Here is a 23,319-nt window from a genome sequence, read left to right as displayed (position 1 = left end):
GTTTTAATGCACATTTTTCCAGTAATAGTCAGCTTGGATTGAAAAGAAAAAAATATATTTTCAAACATATACATCAATAAAAACATCTGATCATTCTTTTTACTTCCACATGCATTCATTGGGTTTTATGGAGAGGCTGAAATGCAGGCGATTTATCTCTTCCTCAGAGCTAAAATACTTTTCAGAGGTACCCATAAAAATGTCTGCAAAAAGTCCACTCTGATCCTGTATTTGATCATGTCTATAAACCCCTCTATTTCAGCCCTGTTCAGAACAGGCTGTTTCTGTGTCTGTAGCTTTAAATATGTAAATGAGCTGTGTCTGACCACGCCCCCTCTCTGGAAGGGCTCGGGTGTACTCGGTGCTTTCTCGCTCTATGTCCTATTGTTTACGGTGAGAAGGCAGACTCAGAGGGCAGAACAAACACCTAGCTGTGGGAGTGTCACCCACCTAGGGGAGGGGCTACTGCCCTTTGTGATGTCATGAAGGGAAAATCTCCAAACGGCCTGTTTGAGCACACATTTTCTGAAAAGTGGAGCAGGCAGAAGACGGAGAGGATGGACTTTGCTCATCACTGGGGGGTTTGGAGACAGACAAGAGACACATTTCTTCACAATCTTTAAAAGCTAAAAACACTTAACGCTTACATGAGGAAAGGTCATGATTTTGTTTTCATATGTTGCTCACATCTCATAATGCTAACATGCTATTACAATCTTCGATAAAGGATTATTTGTGGCCCTTGTCCTGCATTAATTATCCTATCTGCTCTATAACTAATGGATGCACAACATCTCTGAATGTAGATTAAGTAAACTGTCAGGGATAATAGCATTATGAACACAAGATGTGTCCACATGAATAAATGAATGTGGGAATAAAAGAATGGAAGTTGAATGTTAAATGCTAGTCGTCTAATCCCTATTATCATAAATCATAAGCATGCATCAGTGTCTCCATGTTGTGGGAATGAGCTAGCTAGCTTATGAATTATCCTAGTTATCCTTTCTTTTATTCAAAACTGATATTCCCGGTTGTCTTGCACTGGATGGGGTTTTCACAGCCTGCTATCAACAATGAAGCTTTATTCACTTGATTTTGTATTTTATAATGAGTTCGCCCAGGAGACACTGATGAAATGTAATATCCCCTCACTGTAGTGCCTACCCTGTTTCCTACAAATTATGCATATACATTTTCCCCTTCAGGCTATTTTGTGTTCAGCTTGCCAAGTAATTTTAATTTAATTGCTTCATTTTATGGCCCTCTTGGTGTACATTATATCACAGCTCAAGAAGTCATTGCCTCTAAATATTGCTTTTGAAATGAGGAATCGTCTGACATCTTGTGTTAAAATTATTTCTCTTGGTTAAGATGTGAATTGCATTAATTTCAGAGATAAACGCTGTAGCCTTTTGGAGCAAGCTTGATAAAGTGTTATAATCCACATTAAATCGACATTAGGTAAAAATATGAGTCCATGCTGTCATAACAGAATAAAGTAAGTGTGTACTCTGTTAGCAACAAGGAAAAACATGGATGAGCATAAAGTAGCTCATATACCAGGGTAACACCAAGAAATTAAATACAAATGTGAATAAAATAAGCTAAAAGAGACTTAAAAGTAGCTAAAACAAAGTGCTCACACCAAGTAACTGAACATAGTGGAGATAGCTTGTAAACTAGCTTAGCAACAGTCAACTGAACATCGATAAAAAGTGTGCCAACGAAGTTTCCTTTAGAGGTTGAAATTGAACAAGACAGACAAAAAGGACATTACGTGCTAACTAAATTCTTGTTTTAGGCAACTGTTTGGTCGCATGTTTGTGTGTGTGTGTTTACTGGTTGTGTATCCACACTGCAAGCTAGCGCATGATAGCACAGGCTAATCGCTGGTGTTTGGTACCTGCCTGTCCAACAGGAAGTAGACCAGCTAAATTCACCTTTGTTTTGGAATAGGCTTTATCCGCTTGACTTTTCACCATGCTGTTTTTTCCTCTTCTTTGCAGCTACACCTGTTCGTTTGATTTGTTCATTTGGGTCCGTCTTTATTGCTCTCATATGTAGTTTGTAAGGTCAACTGCTAGCATTTACTTTCATCTTTAATAATAACCTAAATACTTAGCATTTTAAAGCTAGCTTCTGCAGAAATATAACTCTTTAAAAAGAGTTGGCATTTTGAGCAGCCAGTCAAAAGCCATTTAAACATCCTACATATTTCACTTATGTTCCCAATACTCCTCAAAAGCAGTTCATCAAAGAGATGGTTCTTGGATGCACTATTGATCCAAATACATGAAATGCAATCATTACTTTGCAGGGTCTAATCTCCCACAACACAGCTAATGTACTTTCTGAAGCAGCAGCTGCGCTCTATTTTATTAATCCACCATGATCTCCCATAAGTGCTCTTCACTGATAAAATCCCAACTCGTACCTGCTTGTTCCACATCTGATGATGAAGTGCTTGGATATGAAAGTGACTGAATTTATTTTTTTTGGTTTTCCATTAGCAGAGAGCAGCGTGCCCCCTCCTCCCATTTGCCCTCCGTCGTGGTTTGCCTGTGGCAGTGGGCAGTGTATCGAGGAGAGCAAAGTGTGTGACTTCACCCATCATTGTCCCCATGGAGAGGACGAGGACAGCTGCCGTAAGAACCTTCTCACCAAAACACATCCAAACAATCCACACCTCAACTGGACACTCGACCAAAAACTGTGCTGTGATGTGATGAACACATTTAAATACAAATCTTTGTTCAGATTGCCCAGCTAAGTTTTTCAGATCCTCCAGGGGGACTCTGAGGCATTTCCAGACTGTACATGTAAAACATCCAGACAGCAGACAGACTTCACACAGATGTCTTCAAACTCTATATGTTCAAATTGGGACATTTTTTTGCCCTGTTTTCTGGCGCCAATCTGTCTTTGTGTAGTCAAGTCAACAAAAATTAAGTTTGTTCTATACGCTACTGACCCTCAAATTTAAATCTTGTAACGTTTATCCTTGATGGCATCACATATCAATGTGTTCAAGTAGCCACAGCCGCTTGTATTCAGCACACAAACTCTGCTTTGAATAAATATGTCTGACTGTATTCTTGTCTAAATCATCCTTTCTATATTCGAGTTTAAAGTTTTTGAGTTTGAAAAAAGGCTACTTCACAGTAAAAGCTAGGGAGGAGAATAGGGAATAATCCCTTTAGGACAGAGGATATTCTGTCAGCTGAGAGATAACTTGTGTTGTGTTTGAAAGCCCCAAACTTTCAGTCTAAACATGACTCATCGGTTCTTTGTGTCTCTGCTCGTTCAGCCTCCAAGTGTGACTTCAAGGACGGTTCTTGCGGCTGGTACGAGCTCACCCTCGGTGATGGCTTTGACTGGGTCAGAGGCTCCTCTGCAGAAGTTCCTCCAGACTACTATGGCCGTCCACCACCGCTGGACCACACTGACAACAGCACAGAGGGTAATGACACACACACACACACACACACACACACACACACACACACACACACACGAGCACCCACCTCTTATGTTTAAGAACTGCCGCTTCCAATCGGCCGCTTTTGATGGTACTGTATGAACGGTGACAAACTGATAAGATCATTTCCAGGGTAGCTGGTCAGCAATAAAAGGCGAAATGTATTATCAATACATCAAATCAAATGTGATTTCTTGACATGTTTATTCAGAGATAAGCACTTCAGGAAGGAATGATTTCTCATTTCTCTGAAAAGAAATAAAAAGCTGACACGCTGTACCCGTTCTGCATATTAAAGCCACATTATTCCCTGATACACAACAATAAGCTCGCTTTGACACAAGACTTCAACATGGGTCTTTATGTCATGCCTTGTTATGTCTGTATGCTACATTTAATGCCCGTCTGTAACATGTTATTGTGGCAGGTGAACTCGATTTGTGCAGCGTTTTTAAAGTGACACCATCTGTTGTATTGTTGTGCACATTGTGTGAACATGCTGTGAAAAGACGCTCCGTTAGGCTCAGATTTGGAGACATGTGCAGACAGTGAAGTGAAGTCTCTGTTCCAGCAACCTTCAAGCTTTTGTAAAATGACTTGTTTCCTGGTGGGAGCATCTGTTCAGAGATGTAGAAAATATCCATCCAAAGACATTGCGTAGGTATTTTGTGGCGGTGCTTATAACATGCTTTTTGGCAGTATGGCAGCTAATAGGAGCCAGGAAAAGAACTCAATCACAACACTACCTCATACTGTGTGGATCCGGCAGAACGGCTTTGTGGATGAGGTTCAAATTATATTTCATCTAAACTCCCCCATGAAGCCAGTAAAGTCCCTACACTGCTTTAACGTCAGAATTGCTCATCTCTGTCTTTGTCTTTTCTTTGTCTCTGTCTCTGTCTTATCTCCGTCTTGTCCTTCTACATGTCTGCAAAATCAAAGTGTCTTTTGATATTTGTATAAAAAGTCACGGTGACCCCCATTATACATTTTAATGAAACATGTAACGGTAGGAAATAAGCATCAGTCAGGGTCTAATTGTTGGCAAATTGGTAGATTTAATATATTGTTTAAACATTGATCTTTCAGAACAGAAAAGTACCAGAACAAATATTTTGTAAAGCAGAAATAAGTCCTGTGAATTTTCTGACTACATGTATTGGTTTTCTTGTAAAATTAATCTGAACAGGAGGAAGTGTGAAGTTTTCAGCATTAAAACTGCAGCGGGAGTCGATATAAATGATGAACTGTGACATCATCAAAAACAGGGTTGGCATGGTGACCGCATTCCACAGGAAATGTTTTATTTATCCAACGCTTCTAAATATACTCAATGTCATTGCTGTGCACAAAAACCCCAACAGGAGAGTTATTGAAATTGGCCCATCTGGCAACAACAACGACAATGAGCCAAGCCATTGAGCTCAACAGTGAACGAACCTCTCCTCTGTCTGTCAGTCTGAGCTCTCTTTAAAGCTGATTCACTGTCTGGGCTGCTTGAATGTGGCTTTATGTGTCGTTAAGAAGGCGATGCATTTCGTTTCAATACTCTTATCTTGCTGTCTGCAGGGCACTTCATGTTCATAATGAAGAACAGCAGCAGTCTGTATCCGAGGGCTGTTCTTCGAGGACCCTGGTTCAAACAGTCGGCCTCTGGCTGCACGATGACCTTCTGGTGAGAGTCCCATTGTTGACCACATGTGTATATATAAAGTATAGAGAGAGAAGCTACATGATCTGTCGTCACATTTGCTGTCTCTTCTTCCTCTGTGATTTTCTTGATTTCTCCCCGACTTCCTCCAACCACCTCTCCACCTGTCTGCTTCCTCAGCATCTCTCTAACTTAAAAAAAAAACACCAAGAGAAGAAGATACTGTTCTGCATTTGTCATTTTCTGACACTTTTATGGGCCCTTACCTTTATGCCAAATGACAGATTGTATTTCTCCACTGTATGATTTGATGGGTACTCCCAGCAGAAGTGAGGTTTATACATTTCAGATTTTTTTTCTGCAGAATAATCAAAAGCCTCATGTTTTATGTTCAGTGAGCATTATGCATCTTTCCCAAAGAGGGAAGTGATTTACAGCATCAGGTTTGGTGCAGATGCGATATAATAAAAGCTGGTGATGGCCTAGTGGTTGGTATGCACGCAGAGTGCAGAGGCTGTGGTCCTCCAGGTGTGTGGCCTGGGTTTGAATCCGACCTGTGGTTCCTTTGTCCTCTCTCTCTTCCTGCACTGACCTGTCTCTAAATCAAAGGCAGTAAAAAAGTAAACTTCCATTTCTCCTTCAGGCATTATAACTCCGGCATATCTGTTGGAGCTGCAGATATGTACCTCCGAATTGACGGAGTCCCAAATAACACGGTCATATGGAGAACTCTGTACGACCAAGGACCCCGTTGGCACCAGGTCACCGTACAGCTGGGACGTATCACCCAGCCCTTCCAGATTGCTCTGGCGAAGATAAGCCTGGCCGTGTTTGACGGGGTCTCCGCCTTGGACGATGTCACCTTCGAGAACTGTTCCCTGCCCCCAGTTGTGGCAGAGTGCCCAGCGCACACACACTTCCACTGCACACACACCAAGGCATGTGTGGAGCACTTGCAGCTCTGTGACCTTGAAGATAACTGCGGGGACGGATCTGATGAGGAGGGGTGCTGTGAGTGTCTCTTTAGGTTTTCCATGTTCAGTAGTAACTGGAACATTCAGCCTTAAGTTCAGTTAAAGAATTGATTTAAAACATGTTGATATAATCCTCTAAAAATGTAACTTTTAAAGTTGATATTTTCCCACCATGTCTGAATTAGTGACACACGCATGTTTTCTTGTATTCTGCAGCTCCAGAGCTGCAGTGTAACTTTGAGCACGGGCTGTGCAGCTGGACACAAGAACAGAGCGGAGGAGATGTGTTTGACTGGACCCGCATCCAAGGCCCAACTCCGACCCTCAACACGGGACCCTGGAAGGACCACACACTGGGTACCAGCTATGGCCACTACCTGTACATCGAGTCCTCCGCCCCCCAGCAGTTCAAGGACACGGCTGTGCTGCTGAGCAGAGTCTTCCAACCCACCAACCAGCACGGCAAGGACCACCAGTCCCGCTCACGCCAACACTGCGTCTTCCGCTTCCACTACCACATGTTCGGCTCACAGGTTTTCTGCCTGGCAGTTTACCTCCGGACCACCACTACGGGCCGTGGGCACATGCTGTGGGTAAAATACGGAGACCAAGGAAACCTATGGCACCGGAAAACTCTCTACCTCAACAGCGGTCGCCCTTTTCAGGTAACTCACAATTCATGTGAACAAGTACTGTCAGAGTTTTAAGGATAACCTGCAGACTCAGATAAACATACTGTAGTTACATGTCAGGCGACGATGAAGTGAAGCGTCGGTTCTAAGAGAGCGCAGCATCATTGTGATGGAGAGTTTAATAACTTCACCACTTGACTTGAACGGTAAAGGATGGATGTCCTGTTGTCATTTCTTTTGAGTAAATGCAGCCTGACGAGCAGTAAAAGACTTTCTCTCCATTAGCGAGCTCTGTTTGTGACCTTCACTGATCGTGGAGGGAGGTGAGATATTGATCAATTCAATTCAGACTCAGGTTGTTCAGTTTGCTCCCACAGCGGGCATAGAGCCACAGAATGACAATTTAAACATTTTGTTTAGTACATCAGTTATACCAGTGAGTATTTAAACATTTTGTTTAGTACATCAGTTATACCAGTGAGTATTTTAACCAGATTTAACGCACCATCAGTCTTTGTCTGTCTTATGCTAAAAACACTGAGAAATGAGCTTAGCAAATTCAATTGTTTACCGAGGCAGCGCTTGGATTATTGAAAAAAAAAAATCTAAATATTTGTGCAAAACACGGCTTCTTGAATCATGCTGATGTGACATTTTAAACTCCCACAGCGAACACTCACACGGTGCTTCTTCCAGATAGCGGTTCAAATATTTAACAGGCTTTTTCATATTTATGACACTCTCTGTAATAAAATGCAGACGTGTATTGGCCTGATAAACACAGCAACATTAAAAGCAGAAAACATGTCATGTTATTTTCTAAATGTGGGTTTTTGTAAGCTGATCATAATGTGCCTTCAAAATGCTTAAATTACAATACAACAGGAAATGCCTTAATTTAAGAAATCCCAACTATATCCTAACAGTACAGAGTTTGAAATGATTTGGAGCCTGTAAGCTAACAGTTTAGCTTATAACTTGTAAGCTACACTTAAAGCCTTTAACAAAAACTTAGTTCAACCAAATCTTGATTTCTATTTCTTTTTGCCAGATTTTGATAGAAGGTACAGTCGGAGATGATTTTTATGGAGACATCGCCATTGATGACCTCTCCTTCCTGAACTGTGTCCCATATGAAGGTAAGTGATTATGCCTTAGGACGAGTATGTAACTTTGACCCCTAGTGTTTGAAATGGGTACTGCAGTCCAAAAAGAAGAGAGCTTTATCGTTTATTTCACTACATATCTTACATATTGCTGCTTTTTCTGGAAAAGATTATTTTCTTTGACGTGTCAGTAATGGGTAGTTTTAGGTGCTGATTTTATGTTTCCTTTACTTTGACTTTATTTCTAGGAGAGCTCGCCAACCCAAATACAACAACCCCTACAGTGACCCCTCCAACCTCCACAGTCCGGCCCCACAGCTGCCCTGATGGAGAGTTTGTGTGTGGGGCACATGGGGAGTGTGTGTCAAACAGCAAAGTGTGTGACTTCAGAAATGACTGTTCTGATGGCTCGGACGAATTACACTGTGGTACAAAAATTCTCTCTGCTTCTCTTCCAATTTTTAAGTAGACATTTATTTTTTGCAAATTTCCATCTTATTGCTTTTTCTTCTAAGTCGTCTCCCTTTTTTGTGTGATTTCTAAGCCTACCTTTTTCTTCTTATTTACATCTCTCTTTCTCCAGTGAAGGAGTGGTGTAATTTTGAAGGTGGTGACACTTGTGGTTGGAAAAGCAACAAAACAACATTTCACTGGTCACCTGAACAAGGGGAGAGCATTCACGATGGAGAGCAATACCACCGTCCTATAAACGACCACACTCTGTGAGTACACATCTGAAGCCAAACATAAACAAGTCAATTCATCACAAATTGAACCTGCTAAATTCACAACAGTCTTAAACATTATTTTTTAGAATAATGAGGATACAAATAGTTGGTTCAGCCCAATCTTCAATTTTTATTTTAAAGGTCCAATCAATAAGATATCTCATCTGTTGAATAATAAAATTTGAAACATGGAGAGAGGTCAGAACACACAGAAAGGTTTACAGACCAATGCAGAGCTGGCTAAACACTGAAGCTACAGTGTCCACCACATGGCGACCTGTGTGAGCGTCCACTCTAGAGAGGAGGGGCGGAGCCAGCTCTCTGTGATGATTAGTTTAGACTGCAGTACCCATTTTAAACACTAGGGGTCAGAGTTACATACTGCTCCTTTAATACCATGGACGGATAAAACAAGAATGTTGAAGATATTTTTCTATGCTCTCTGACTTTTCCTTGTGTAGTCTCATAAAGAAGAAGTATTAGTTATTAAAATAATTTGGACATGTATTCGGAGGAACATTTACACATTACCTTGTAAAAAGTAGCACGTATCCACGGTCGCTAAGATAAATAAAAAATGTAGAAATACAAAGAAAATACAAACGTATTAATATTTAAAGCGCAGTCGTTTGTCTGTGTTATACTAGCATAACTCTTATTGGCTGTCTCCAGCAGAGGGCGCTATATATATCACAACAATTTGATTTTTCTTTGAAAGACAGCCCAGCTATGCCAACGTGCTGAACTTATTTTCCCTCTTATTCTTATTCTGTAATATATATATATATATATATATATATAGATACAACACCACTTTTTGAAAAACGAAAATGTCTTGATGCCATATTTTATTTGTGTTTCCTGAGCGTTTGACGCTTTTGGCTGAAAAATGAACCAATAAATAAACGATCAGCGGTCACACATGTTGCTTATGGATACTTGTTTATTTCCCCCGAGGCAGCTCGACTCATCATATATCAAACCTGTTCAGAGCTATAAAAATGAGACCTTAGGCTATAAAAACAAACCCCCTCTCTGAAAAACATGTTTTATGTTGTCGCTGAATGTCTGGCCTTCACTTTGCAGGTAGGTTTATGTGCACAGTTTGACAGCAGAAGGTTGTTTTTCCTCTTTAGTTTGCAGAAGGGAGAAGATTTTCTCTGTGCTCAACTCACCTGAGTTTACCTGACACATGAGTCCATGAGTGGGATTTCTTACATCACAACCAATTTCAGAAGCCGGTCCTGGTTCAATATTTGAAAAATGACACAGGATTTGAAACCTTGAGTGCAACTTCACTGAGTGTGGACTCTTCTGGAAGGATGGTGTTGAACTTTTAAAACGAAGATGAATCATTTTCTGCATTCATAGACTGTAATCGAGGAAGACACATTTTAAGTAACTTCAGGGATCTTTAAAGAAGTAATAGATTATTTTGTTGAGCTCTACAGAACTGTTGGGACAAAACATCAATACTGCAAAATGTTTTTTGTGAAATGTGAGTGCCTCACAATAAAAGCTATGATTGTGCACTTTGATGTTAAAATGAACCGCTCTGGTTTCTTGTTCTGATCCTGGTCCTTCTGTCCTCCCACAGAGGCAGTCCTGAGGGTTGGTATATGTGCGCCGACAGCTCAAACGGGGGCTACGGTCAAACCACCGACCTCCACACACCCGTCATCTTCTCCACTGGGCCACAGTGCACCCTGGTCTTCTGGTACCACATGAGCGGGTTCACCGTGGGATCACTCCAGGTGAGGAGAGGGAACGCGCTGTGCTTGGCGTGATAATGAAGCTTCGTGTTAAAGCTGTCTCTCGTGTCGACCTGCGTTTGCAGGTTCTGCTGAAGAATGAGAACGTCACTCAGGAGGTTTGGTCTCAGACTGGTAACCAAGGCAACAAATGGAGACGAGGAGAAGTGTTTCTGGGGTTATTAAATACCTTTCAGGTCTGTACGTTTTTATAGCTACTTAGCATTGAAAACCTCATGAGAGAAGGCCTTTACATGGGATATTTTGTTCTCACGTTGGTGCACATTAATTATAATGAAGATGTTCAACACACTCTCTTTAGTTTATGTAGACTGTAAAATTAAAGGTCACATATTCTCCTCCACTGTAGTTTAAATAAGTGTCAGAGCTCCTCTTCAAAATGTGAAGAAGAGCAAACAAATCCAGTGGAGCACGCTAAGGTCAAAAACGAGGTACAGGCAAGGTAATACACAAGGTCAGACAAGATAAACGCTGGGACGAGGTACTCTAAGGAAACACTAGGGAAGAAACATGAGGTTTATATAGGACAGACAATCAGGGACCACGAGACACAGGTGCGGGTGATCAGGAGTAACAAGAGACACATGCAGGTAATTAGGGGCGGAGACTTGACACACAAGGTGAACACAGGAGGAGGATCTGAAACACAGAGACAAAGGTAAGTAAACCATAAATAAATAAACCTGCTATGTATCATAAAGAAAGCAAATGTGTCTCAAACTTCTACATTTATTCATGTTTCACTTTCTTAAATTTCAAACTGACTTCGATGAGATAGCACAACTTTAATGTTCAATTCAGACTTAAAAATACATGTGTCCACTTTGACATTATGCAAAGTGCAGTTTGGATCATTGACATTCAGTTGGAAGTGAAGAGCGTCCTTTTAGCTTCCTCTCCACATCAGAGTAATGAGGCTCTTCTCAGTTCAGGTGTGCCTAATGGAAGCGTGGACTCACTGATCAATGATGAATCGAATGAGTCTAATTCAGTCTAATGAGTCTCTACGTCTGACTGTGACCGCAATCAGAGGTTCAATCCTTCCTCCACTGAGTCTGCCTGCTGAGGTTATTCCAGGACAGCAACACACACACACACACACACACACACCCTTCTAGAAAACACACACTGGACAGGGGTCTCGATTGCACGTGACAGGAGCGGTCGTCTCTTCGACCAAATATCAAAGCCGTTGCACATTTTCCTCGATGCAAATTAACCTTTGTCAGAGCGGACGCACTCGGATGTGCACTGATGGTGCGAGGAGCAGCTGAGGTGCCCTTTTCCTCTTGTCTCTTAGCTGTTCATCAACCGACTGCCCTCAGACACAGACTCACATCCGTCAGTAGAACTGCAGCATTTGGCCCCTTCATTTTTCATTTATTTATTTATTTTTTAACGCTGTGTCTCATGAGATCAGGCATCAACCTTGGGCCTGGTGACAACCTCGAAGGTTTCATCCTTCAGTTGATAAGACTGAGTGGAAGTCTTCAGCTTAGTCAGGAGACAAAATGTAACCCTAAAGGTCATGAAGTTATTATTAAAGATAAGATGGGATGAAGTCAATGGATATCAGAGGATGCTCTCGGGGGTTTTTATCAGGGCAAGTGACTTAAAGTCCACAACGAAGGCAGGCCTATAGAACGCCAATTTAGCGCTTAGCTAAGGCTGTCAGGACTGAGAGTTGATTGAATGTTTGTGGTCCCTGTCAGGTGGTGTTCAGGGTGAAGCGAGGGATCAGCTACATGGGCGACGTGGTGATCGATGACGTCAGCTTCCTGCACTGCTCCCCTCTTCTTCCTCCAGAGCGGCCATGCACACCCGAGCAGTACGCCTGCGCCAACGGCCAGTGCATCCCCGAGGACAACCTGTGTGACTTCATCAACCACTGTGGAGATGAATCTGACGAGGACCCCTACATCTGCAGTGAGACCCCCCCCCATGACACCCTGAGTAAGATTAACGTAGAGCTTCAATTCTCTCATTTTCTCCTCGCTGCCTTTCAGAGGGCTTTGGCTTGCGCTGCAGTTTTGAGTTTGACCTCTGTGCCTGGCGTCAGTGGGAGGAGGACGACTTTGATTGGCTGATAAAAGCGGGCAGCACTCCAACAGTTGGCGCTGGGCCTTCCAGTGACCACACCCTGAGAGACCCGTCTGGGCACTACCTTTACCTGGAGAGCTCGTTCCCCCAGGCAGCCGGCGACACAGCCCGCATATCAGGACCGCTACTGAGCCGCAGGAGCAAAGAGTGCGAGGTGAGCTGGAGTCAACGGCTAATCAATACTCATCTGATCTCATCTTTTATAAACCTGTAAAACAAGTTAGTATGTTGCCATGACGATGAAGTGCTGCACACATGTAATTTAAGTCTCATATTGTATCATCGGGCTATCTTTGAATCAATCATTTTTTGGTCATGCATGAACAGATATGTTGTACCACAGCAAGCAATTAGTAACTGAGTGTGTGTGTGTAAGTGTGTGTAAGTGTGTGTGTAAGTGTGTGTGTGTGTGTGTGTGTCTGTGTCGTCCCGGCTGTCAGCCTGATGCTCCGACGAAGAGCGATGTCTTGATTTGCTCTGCACGTCGTTCCTGTCTTATCCCACTCTCGACCTGTCAATCAATCAAACAGTCAGCGAAAAGGCACCAATTAAAGTGAAGGGAGAGGAGGGCGAGAGAGAGGGAGGGAGGGAGAGAGAGAGGAACGTATGTGCAATCTCTCTCCTGAGATGGAGGGTGAAGTCGTGCTCGCTCGTGAACACACCTCTGTTTGGAGAAAAGAGCCATAAAACACATCGCCGCCTCAGTTCCGCTTGGAGGAAAGTCTCAATGTCTCTCCGAGCGTCGACTGAGAATAAAATATGTTTTTCTAGAGAAAAGATTTAAACTTAATCACCTCTGTTATGCCTCCACATTTTAGTTTCTTTTCACCCCTCAGGAGTGATGAGTTAAGGCTCAAAGCGCTGAGAACAAAATGAGAAATAAAAACAAACAAAAAAGGGTACCTTAAGATTGTATAACATGTCTGTAATATATAAAAGCAATGTTTTTATTCTCTTTACTTATATATGACGTCCACATCTGTTCACAAGTTAGTTGCTTAAATGAAACCTTTTTTATTCTCCAGATGCGTTTCCACCTCCACATGTCCGGAGACGGCATCGGGACCCTCAGCGTGTACAGGAAGAGCGAAGGGCGCCTTCAGCTCCTGCTGAACCTGACGGGGGATCAGGGGAACTACTGGCAGAGGAGGGAGATCCAGCTCAGCCACACCGGAGACTTTCAGGTGGTCTTGGAGGGAAAGGTGGGCCGCAGCCAAAAGGCCGATATCTGCTTGGATGACATCATGTTCTCTCCGGGGTGTCTCCTCGCCTCCTCGGTGGAGACGGAGGACAGCACTCCTCCGCCTCCTCCAGGTACGCTCTCCACTGTCACAACTGTTAAAACTGTCTGAACGGTACCGGGGGGATTTGTCGGCTGAGCTTCTAAATAATAGCTTTTTAATCCCCCATTTAAAAAGGAGAGGACTGAAGTATCTGTTTTTACTAAGCTGTGCTTCTTTTCACAAAACCCAAAGGGTCAATTCAAATCATTTTCCCATTTGAGGAAACTATCCCAGTCTTAAAAGTAGATAAGTGCAGTTTTGATGACTTGTGTGATGGCGTGCTGATACGAAGATCAGAGAAATAATTAGCTGCTGGGTCGGTCAAATCATCTCTTCATTTTGGAGGAAGTTTCAGAATCTGGTTGAGAACGAATCAGGCCTTCATTTTGTTTGAGTGGGCCGTTCATTTCTGCTTTAAAGATGGGTTTTTTTGCATGTTTATGTGTGACTTTTTGGTGCTTCTGCAGCCAGCCTCTAGTGGACACTCAAGGAACTGCAGGATTTTTCCACCCCTGAGGTTGCTACCTGCTGTTTGCTTATTCCATTAACACTCTGGTCATGGAGAGTCAAGTGACAACATACATTCAGAGAGACTCGCATTTTCTTCTTTCGATAGCAAGCCACTAGCAACCGGCTAGCTGGTATTGGCTAACGTGTCTGGAGGATTGTGTCGCTGACAGCTTAAGCCCTGCAACATTAAAAGTCTTTATTGACATCACATCTGCCAGTGTTAAGGTAAAAAAGGAGCAAACTAGGGCAGTCTGTATCTTTATATTTTTGGACATCTGAGCAGCCTTCTTCTTTTAACCACAGCATTGTTCAGATGTGGAAAAAACCCAATAAAAACTCATTATCCATGAGGCACATTAACGTGACATACTGAGGGTCCCACACAGTGTTTGTCCCAGTCCGACTCGAGCCGGCTCCTTCATCGTCTGAAGCTGTAGCTGGGGAACGATTCATCTCTTTAAAGTTCCCTTCCACTCTTTATGGGGGAACTTTCAGTGGCTGGAGAACAACAAGGGCTGATTTATTGCCTTTGTTACCGGGCCTGTAATTGGTCTGTTAAATGGATTGTCTTTCTCTTGTATTGGATGCCGGGAGAGGAAACAATTTCACGACCCTACTGTGCTCGGATATGAGTGAAACTGTGAAGCTGAGAACGAGGCTCTCGGTTGTTGTTGTTTTTTTTTAAAGAGACCAGATCCTTCAACAGAAGCAGTGCGGCGAAAGGCGGTTTCTCTGCCTTGTTGTCTCCGTACATTCATCAGTATTAGTGCTCAGAGTCACTCAGAGTCCGATTATCAATCAGTCAGTGGAGAGCTCAGGGGAAGTGAGGCCTCGCTCAGATGTAACTCAACAAGCTTCCATGGTTATAATCTCTGTTTGAGTATCTCACCTACAGATTAGCACTAATCCCATTTAGCTTCATGTTTTCATCTAAGATGTTCATCTTCTTGAAGAAGAAGTCAGTCACGATATCTACTGAATGAAATGATGAAATTATCTGTCCGTGTTAGTTTCTCCTCCACCATTGGTTTTTATTTTTCACAGAGTTGATGTCATACTTCCCACCATATCTTGGTGGTCAGTTGGGAATAAAGTGACCCTGATTAGTTGAACTATTTTTAACTGAGGCTGCTGCGAGTACAGCGACAAAAAAAAACAAAAAAACAGCTGACGGAGAGGGCGAATTGTGCTGAGCGCTTAAAACTCACAAACAACCTCATTTAAATAAGTTACAGCAAACGAGCTGGCAGCGTCTGTCATGTAGATCCCATCACAGAAACGTTGAAAAGAAAGAAAGAAACTCAAAACAGGACAGATTTCTTTTTTTTTTTTGAAGACGTTTAAAAGTGGGACGTGGACAGCAGGTATTTCGTAAAGTTTTGGATAGGGAGTACAACCTCTGCTCTGACAGTGAAATGAAGTTCATCCTACAATTAAGGGGAGTGCAGGGTGCTTTATAGCCGCCGCAGGCTGAAGTGGATGTACAGTTATACTGATGATCCCAAAGACAGCAGGAGCTGTAATTACATACTGAAGCCCCTCAGGTCCATTTTCCTCTGCTGGTTCATTCTGAAACACAGTCTCATTACATGATAGAGTGTGGAAGCACCACGTGCGCCTGCAGCATGAGCCATGCTCTGGCTGAGTGTTTTTTCCTCCCTTTTTAAATAGACATTATAGACCAAAGCAGAACCCTCAACGTAGACTGAGCACATTCAGACGCTGCAGATGTGTCGATGCAACCCACACGGAGAGTAAAACAAATAATCCAGCAACATCTTTTAGAATCAGAAATCGAACTGAGTTCCTACTTTAGCTCTGTCAAACTTCAAAACCAGGCCGCAGAGATAATAAAAAGTGGATTAATTAAAGTCATGGAAGGATCATTAGTTTCATTAGAGGAGAATTAAGAAAGGTTTCACTCACATGGAGGTCATTAATAAAGGTAAACGTCTGTTTTTGAACTCTCCTCAGTCATTACTTTGGGCTGTGTCTGCTAATAACCTTTCTTGTCTGAAGGAAAGGGAGAGCTGCTGCGTGTAAACTGCTCAGGGCCCCCAGATCAGTACGTGGTCCTCGAGGGTTAACGGACTTGGAACCATAACATTGACTCAAACTGTGCAAATTTTGCAACGACAGTATGAAACCTCCCTAAGGGGGGGGACCCACATAACGGCACCCACCCTGATGCCCAGTGTTGACCAAAGTTTGTCAATGGAAGTCAACACAGAAAAGTGAAGAGAGGGATTATCTGTCTGTCGGAGACATAATGCCATTAATGTTCGCCTCGGGCCCAAACAGACTCCAGAATCAGCACTGTTGAAAGTAGTATAAAGTAAATGATCTGAAGAAATATCCTACCAGGAGGGGGCAGTGTGCCTTTCCTACTGTACACAACAGAAGAGCTTCAAAGTTATCTATGTAATAAAATTGATAAAGACAAATGAATTGAGAGAGTGTGAGCGACTTCCAGTAGAAATGCCCTGTTACATGAAAACGTCTTCCATGTGAATCCACCTACTGCTCCACTTTGCTCCCGACAGTAACGGGAGGTGAGGCGGTCTGGCTTCACAGTCGGGAGCCGTGGCTTCATGGCTTCCTCTGTGGCTTTGTTTCTGGTCCTGTGCATCTGAAGAGGAACAAAGGATTAGGGGTGGGGGGGACTTACACCCCTTTCTCTCCTTTACTTACAGAGACCACCCCCCCTTCATCACGCCTCATCTCCCTTTCTAGAACTCCCCATAGCCAGGCTCTGATTCTGCTGGAATGCCTTGCAACGAAAGAATCAGATTCCAGCCCCCCCCCCCCCCCCCCCTAACTTTAGCACCAGCACCCTGTGATACACTGAGCTTATAGCTACATGCTCTTTTGTCTTCTAAAGCCTCTTAAAGAGACTGTGATGCTGTATGCAGATGGTCACCAGACTCTGACTTCATTACTTCAGAGATAATACTGAGCTCTTGTTACGGTGGTGAATCTTAGACGAAAAGTTATAAAATACAGTATTGTATTACACTTTCCCATTCTTTTACATGTTTTGGTTTATTACATAAAACATCTCAGGATGGATATGAAATATTTAGTGGATGCTTGGCGACTAAAGCCTCTGTACAAGAGTGCACGCAACATAACCACTAAGCCATCTGGCGCCCTTTGCTATGTGATTCTTAAAGGAATAATGAGCTTTTTATATTTTTCTTGCCAAGACTGAGACGAGTAGATCAACACCAAACAAACATGTCTGCATTGTAAATTTAACGCTAAAGCCTGCGGTAGATTAGCCTAGCTTAGCATTAGGACAAGAAACAGAGGAAAACGATAGCCTGGCACAGTCAGAAAGTAAGAAAGCACCAGCATCTCTAGAGTTCATTAATCGAACACATTGTGTATCATTTAATTAAACTGATATGTAACGTATGAATGGACAGGACAGTAAAATACTAATTTCTTGATGGGGGGCAGTCCAGAAAATAACATTTAAAAAGAAGTATGTTTTTGAAGCTCTGGTAGGTAGATTTGTACCCCCAGTGAAGTTGACTTACTTTTTCCCTCGTCACGTTCAGTCTCTCTCAGTACGATAAAACGTAACCATTATAATGTCGGACATCAAACACAAGTACTGTGAATACCATTCTCTGTTTTTTTTCTTAGGCATCTGTCCTTCAGACCTTCTGCCGTGTGAGAATGGCCGGTATTTCCATCCAGGGACGAGGTGTGACTTCACTGACGATTGCGGCGACGGCACTGATGAAAAGGATTGTGGGACTTCCTGCAGCTTTGAGAGCGGTCGCTGTGGCTGGAAGAGCTCCCCGGCCGATAATTTCAATTGGACGCTGGGAACAGGATCCGTCAGAAGCATGCGGCCGCCACACGACCACACACTGACAGATGAAAATGGTTTGTATTCACACGTTGTTTGCAGTACACATGCTCCTTTAACAGTCCCTTAATTTAAAAGTTGTTCAACTTTGTTGGGTCCAGTTTCTCCTGACAATGAGATTCTGCGCCTTTCTCGCCTCCTCTCTGAATTACCATCGTGTAATTGAGCGAGTGCATGAACACTTGTGGGTGGTTTTGTATAACCAGCGAAAATGAAACTGAGCTGACTTTTAAAATGCTCACCTGTTTGCATTCAAAATGTTGCAGTAGCTCTCCACGATGTTTAATTCATGTTTCACCCACTTGTGTGACAAAATCAATGAGCTCCTTCCCAGAATGTGAATGTTCAGCAGGTGAGCTCGGAGCAATTGATGCACGGCTTTAATGCCTTTATGCAAAGTGTACAATAAAAAGGGATCCAAAAAAAAAAACAAAGAGGGAAAGAGAGCTGTTACAGTACCCGAGCTAAAAAGCCTCTGCATGTTTCTAATAAGCTCAAACTAGGATCAATGTTGGAGATGCTTTTGAAACATGGAGAGAGGTTAGAACGCAGAAAGCTTTACAGACCCATGCAGAGCTGGCTAAACACTGAAGCTACAGTGTCCACCACATGCAGAGCTGGCTAAACACTGAAGCTACAGTGTCCACCACATGCAGAGCTGGCTAAACACTGAAGCTACAGTGTCCACCACATGCAGAGCTGGCTAAACACTGAAGCTACAGTGTCCACCACATGCAGAGCTGGCTAAACACTGAAGCTACAGTGTCCACCACATGGTGACCTGTGTGAGCATCCACTCTAGAGAGGAGGGGGCGGAGCCAGACAGCTCTCTGTGATGACTAGAGTTTAGACTGCAGTACTCATTTTAAACACTAGGGGGTCAGAGTTACATAATGCAGCTCATATACTTCACATTGCACCAGTGTATGCAGCTATTTAAACTTATTGATCGTGTTAAAGATACATTTGCCTCCAGGGTCTCTCAGTCCATACTTGAATAACAAAAGATGACATTGACGCCAGTGGAGAATCATGGGAGTTTTCTCTGCTAAATATTTTAGTGGGTAAGATAGAGAATAACTGTCACATATTTGCAGAAAGACAGACATCCTCCCCATCCGTTTGATATTTAGCTGTTCTTTAAGGTTCCTCGTTTCTTTATGAGCCTGACTCACCCAGAAGTCTTCCAGAGAGCCTCCCCCGTGTGCCCAAAGGCATTGAGCTATTTGAAGATGTGTCAGAGATAACTCTGTGACCCGAAGCCCTCCCTTCCCAACCACGCTGCTTTCACCTCGCTGTAATTTGTCACTGGCTGCAAGAGCTCCCCGCACAGAGATAGTTATCAACTCCTCGTTTCACTCCCCCCCCCCCTCCATTTTCCCTCCTCCTTCTCCCTGCAGGTCATTTCATCTACCTGGAAGCTACACCTGTGGGACTAAAAGGAGATAAAGCTCATGTTAGAAGCTCTGTTTGGAAAGAGTCGAGCGCCATCTGCAAGCTTTCTTTCTGGTACTATATTTCCCACACGGCCTCGGGAACGATCCGCCTGCTGATCAAGGTGAGCCGTGTTTTTGACTTGGATACGGTTGAACTCACGCCAAAAAAAAAAAAGAAGATGAGAAACGATGATTTTAACTGATCTCACACGATCCCATCAGACCCAGTGCTTTCCATCAAGCGTTGTTTAAATGGCTGAGTTGATTAAATGAAGACTGTTTATACACATTATATCAGGACTACTGTCCAGGCTGGTGAGTCTGGTAAAATCAATCAGTGCATTGAAGCCATCAGATATGGAGGTGAATGATGGGAGTTGTGGTCAACCCTCGGACCCTGAGCATCTTTCTCCACCATCTGGGCACACACCAGCTCTTCCACTTCTCAAGGCGCCTGGCTTGTTAGGCACTCAGCCATCTAGTTTGTGTATTCATGCTTGACTTTGGGAGGGATTAACACTTCTGCTGCAGCTTTTGCCGCCATTGAAATTCTGTTGCGGTTTACCTCCTGCGTTCTCTCCACTTCACTTCACTTCACTTGACTTTGTGGAGTACGACTCAAGGTCAAGGTGGAGTTGATTTCCTTCTTCGAGTGTTTTGATTGTGTCTGAGGCTGCAGATTATTTCTTACTCACAGCAAATGTGGGATTGTCAGAGTGTCCTTATGTGAACTACAGAAACATATGCATTTTGCAGAACACGTCAGCGAGTTTTTATTTAAATTTAAAATAAAGCAGCAGAGGACGAGTCCCTACTCTGGAAATTTGCATATCATAAAATGCAAAAGAAGGACACTGATACCGACTCAGGCTGCAGCAGCAAAGTCATAGAGGTAACAGAGTTCCTGTCATCACAATATATAAGAACAGAAAATCACTGTGTTTAGTTTGTTAAACCTAAAACATGAAGAAACTTGTTATTGATATCATAAATTACAATTCGTACTGCTTTAATGGATATTTTTTATTGTCACTTATTTAAAAAAACAGAACCAAACCTTAAATGATCAAACAACCAAGATGGCTTATTTAATACAGAAAACACAGTATACATATAAAACACAGCTTCTTTTTATACAAGTGATTTCATCAGTTTGTGTGACAGACCGATGCATTCAAGAAGGGCTCAGTATGTTTGATTTATTTCCTACTGTCAGAAAATCCAATGAAAATACCAAAGAAAACATTTCATCTTCCAACGAATCATGTAGTCTGAACTCTGCATTTGGAGCCCTATATATTGTTTTAATCTTATATGCATTGGATTGATTCAGGGCACCTGTGGATGTAGCTGTTCAATTAAAAAAACAACTTTATTTATAACTGGTGGCAATGCAAGGGCACACAGAGCAGTAAAATGAACACCAGTGCTGCTATACTAAAAAAAAGCACAAAGTGCATGTATTGATCCTTTTTTTGTATTTTTTTTTTAAATTCTCCACCACCATACTGTGTTATTGATTTCACATGAAGCGTCGTGCAGACAGGAAGGAAGACACTTTCAGAAATTCAAATCACGTGAAGTGTCCTTTTTTTCCCCCATCCTGGTTGGTTATGTGATTGATTGTGCGTCTGCGTGCGAGGCTGCACGTGATGAATACATGTTACGTGTTTTGCATGTTCTCCATCTTCATAGAGCTGCAAAGTGTAAAGTTTGGCCTTTGAGGAAGGTTAGAGCTCGACATGAAAATGAGGAACACACAGACAGAGCGTGGAGAAATCAGAGGTCATTATATCGGATCTTTTCTGATTGTGTGTGTGTGTGTGTGTTGCCTGACTTTTTGCTTTTATGAGAGTGTGAGAGAAAGCATGAGAGGATCAATACGTGAGCTCAGCTGCGTGTCCCTTTGGTCTCCTCTGACACACTACTGAAGTTAAGTGCATGTTTGACCTCGGAGGGTCAAAGACATTAGCACACACACACGTCACTGCTTTGTGCTGGGATTTATTGCATCATCATACAGCTTTGATTTGTCAAAGAGACAACATAAATACAAACGTGACAACACAATCAGACAGGCATGGCAGGCCTTGTGGTGCGTGGGAGCCGTCTCTAAAGGTTGAAGAACAAAGGCAGTTATGGTGATGATGCTGGACGCAGAGTCGGAGCGAGGAGCTTACACACATTTATAACTTTCTGATCTGCTCCTCAGATGGGTGGAAGGTGAAGGTCCTGACACGCCAAGCAGGCCGCCTCACGTCGCCTCACGTCGCCTTTCTTCACGGCCTAAAAAGTTGCACGAAAACACACCGCAAAGACTATAGCTGCTAAGATAAGAGAAAAAAATCATGTGTCAGAGACTTAACGGACCAATCAGGATCCTGTTCCTCGATCTATTTAACGCTTTGTAGACGAGGACAGTGTGAATTTACAACACGTCTGATTCTGATTAGATGCCAGAAAAGGCAGGATTGTTGTCTCCCTCCCTCCCAGATGGAGCAGACTTTCTCTCTTACAAACCCTTTAAATCTGCAAACTTTCACGATGATTGTGAGTAACGACTTCTAAATGAAGCTGCGTAGCCTGCCATTTACTCATTTTTTAAATTGTTAATGGCGTTGTGGGCTTCCACTGTGGGCTCCATTGTGGTGAACCAAACGTCTGCACGTCAGCCAAACAAACGATGTCGAAACCGAGGAAAATATGGAACGACAAATCTCATAACTTCTCCATGTTGATAGCTTAACCATGCAACGGTATGCTAATTTCCTTGTTAGTGTTTAACCGTTTTTCACATGGCGGATTGGTGAAAACACGGGGGGACTTTCAAGTGTCCAATAAATAGAAGCGTTTTTATCACGGTTACAGTTTCCTCATTTCTCGCTTGGCGTCACCAGGAGGGAAAAATCAAATGCTCAAATGCAAATACATCCAGTCTACACTTTGGGAAAAACCTGAATTTGTGGTTTCTTTGCCTTGACTGAGAGCTCAGGAAATGAGCCTTCAGATGGATGGAATAAAAGCCTCTGCTGATACACGTGTGCCGGGATCATGAAGGCTGCTTTAATAGATTGAGTCTTAACGCCATGACATAAATCTGGATGAGTCCTGCTGTAACGCCGCCTATTAATCGACGCTCTACTCTCGCAGTAACGAGATTATTTCAAGCCAGAGCTCCACCGGTGTGCAGCCTATGAATGCCTCACCCAAGGGTGCGTTTTAACAGGCTTTAAAGTGTGACATTGCTCGTCCTCTGCTTTCCAGTTGGTCTCCTTTAGCGCGGTCCAGCCTCGGGCCGGATCATGCCATGTGGAGTACAGTAAGATGGGAGTGGTGTGAGCTTTGTTCACCTGCAGAGTCCAGAAAGTTTGACTGTTCTGACACTGATTCTCACGGAGACGATAGACTGAATTAATGATGTGAAGACGTGGAGCTGCAGTCACCTTTAAAAGAGGCCGAAGGACGAGGAAGCCGTTATGGATAACTGCGGAGTAAAGGCAGTCTTAATATTACACATCATGAACTTCTGCAGGATGGCTGTTAACTCCAGAGTCCTCCATTAAACACGGAGTTGTTGAACCAGGCAGACGAGACATGTTGGGAGGAGAGAGAGGAGGATGACCTGCAGAAGGATGTTTACTCTCTGCACATCTCACTCACGAAATCCTTTTAAAATAATAATAATAATAAAGAGATGATCTGATGTCTTAACCTTCAGAGCTTCTTCTTCAGGTGAATTCTTTCTGTCAGTCTGTTTTCATGTTGA

General features: G+C 42.9%; 1 protein-coding gene across 1 annotated transcript in view; it reads left to right on the top strand.

Annotated features, from left to right (window-relative positions):
- malrd1 (MAM and LDL receptor class A domain containing 1) overlaps window positions 1-23,319 on the top strand; it is a 43,297-nt gene that overhangs the window by 6,715 nt on the left and 13,263 nt on the right. Inside the window, exons 6-20 of the mRNA XM_079361619.1 lie at window positions 2,514-2,648; window positions 3,311-3,463; window positions 5,051-5,156; window positions 5,776-6,143; window positions 6,323-6,771; window positions 7,790-7,877; window positions 8,093-8,272; window positions 8,428-8,566; window positions 10,170-10,326; window positions 10,410-10,520; window positions 12,057-12,270; window positions 12,351-12,598; window positions 13,470-13,758; window positions 17,889-18,134; window positions 19,518-19,675. Of these exons, the coding sequence (XP_079217745.1) occupies window positions 2,514-2,648; window positions 3,311-3,463; window positions 5,051-5,156; window positions 5,776-6,143; window positions 6,323-6,771; window positions 7,790-7,877; window positions 8,093-8,272; window positions 8,428-8,566; window positions 10,170-10,326; window positions 10,410-10,520; window positions 12,057-12,270; window positions 12,351-12,598; window positions 13,470-13,758; window positions 17,889-18,134; window positions 19,518-19,675 (3,041 nt within the window). The remainder of the gene's footprint in view (window positions 1-2,513; window positions 2,649-3,310; window positions 3,464-5,050; window positions 5,157-5,775; window positions 6,144-6,322; window positions 6,772-7,789; window positions 7,878-8,092; window positions 8,273-8,427; window positions 8,567-10,169; window positions 10,327-10,409; window positions 10,521-12,056; window positions 12,271-12,350; window positions 12,599-13,469; window positions 13,759-17,888; window positions 18,135-19,517; window positions 19,676-23,319) is intronic.

The sequence above is a fragment of the Symphodus melops genome, assembly GCF_947650265.1.
Source record: "Symphodus melops genome assembly, chromosome: 14".
In the NCBI taxonomy this organism is placed as follows: Eukaryota; Metazoa; Chordata; class Actinopteri; order Labriformes; family Labridae; genus Symphodus; species Symphodus melops.
The sequence above is the reverse complement of the archived record's forward strand: the minus strand, read 5'-3'. Positions and strand labels throughout refer to the sequence as shown.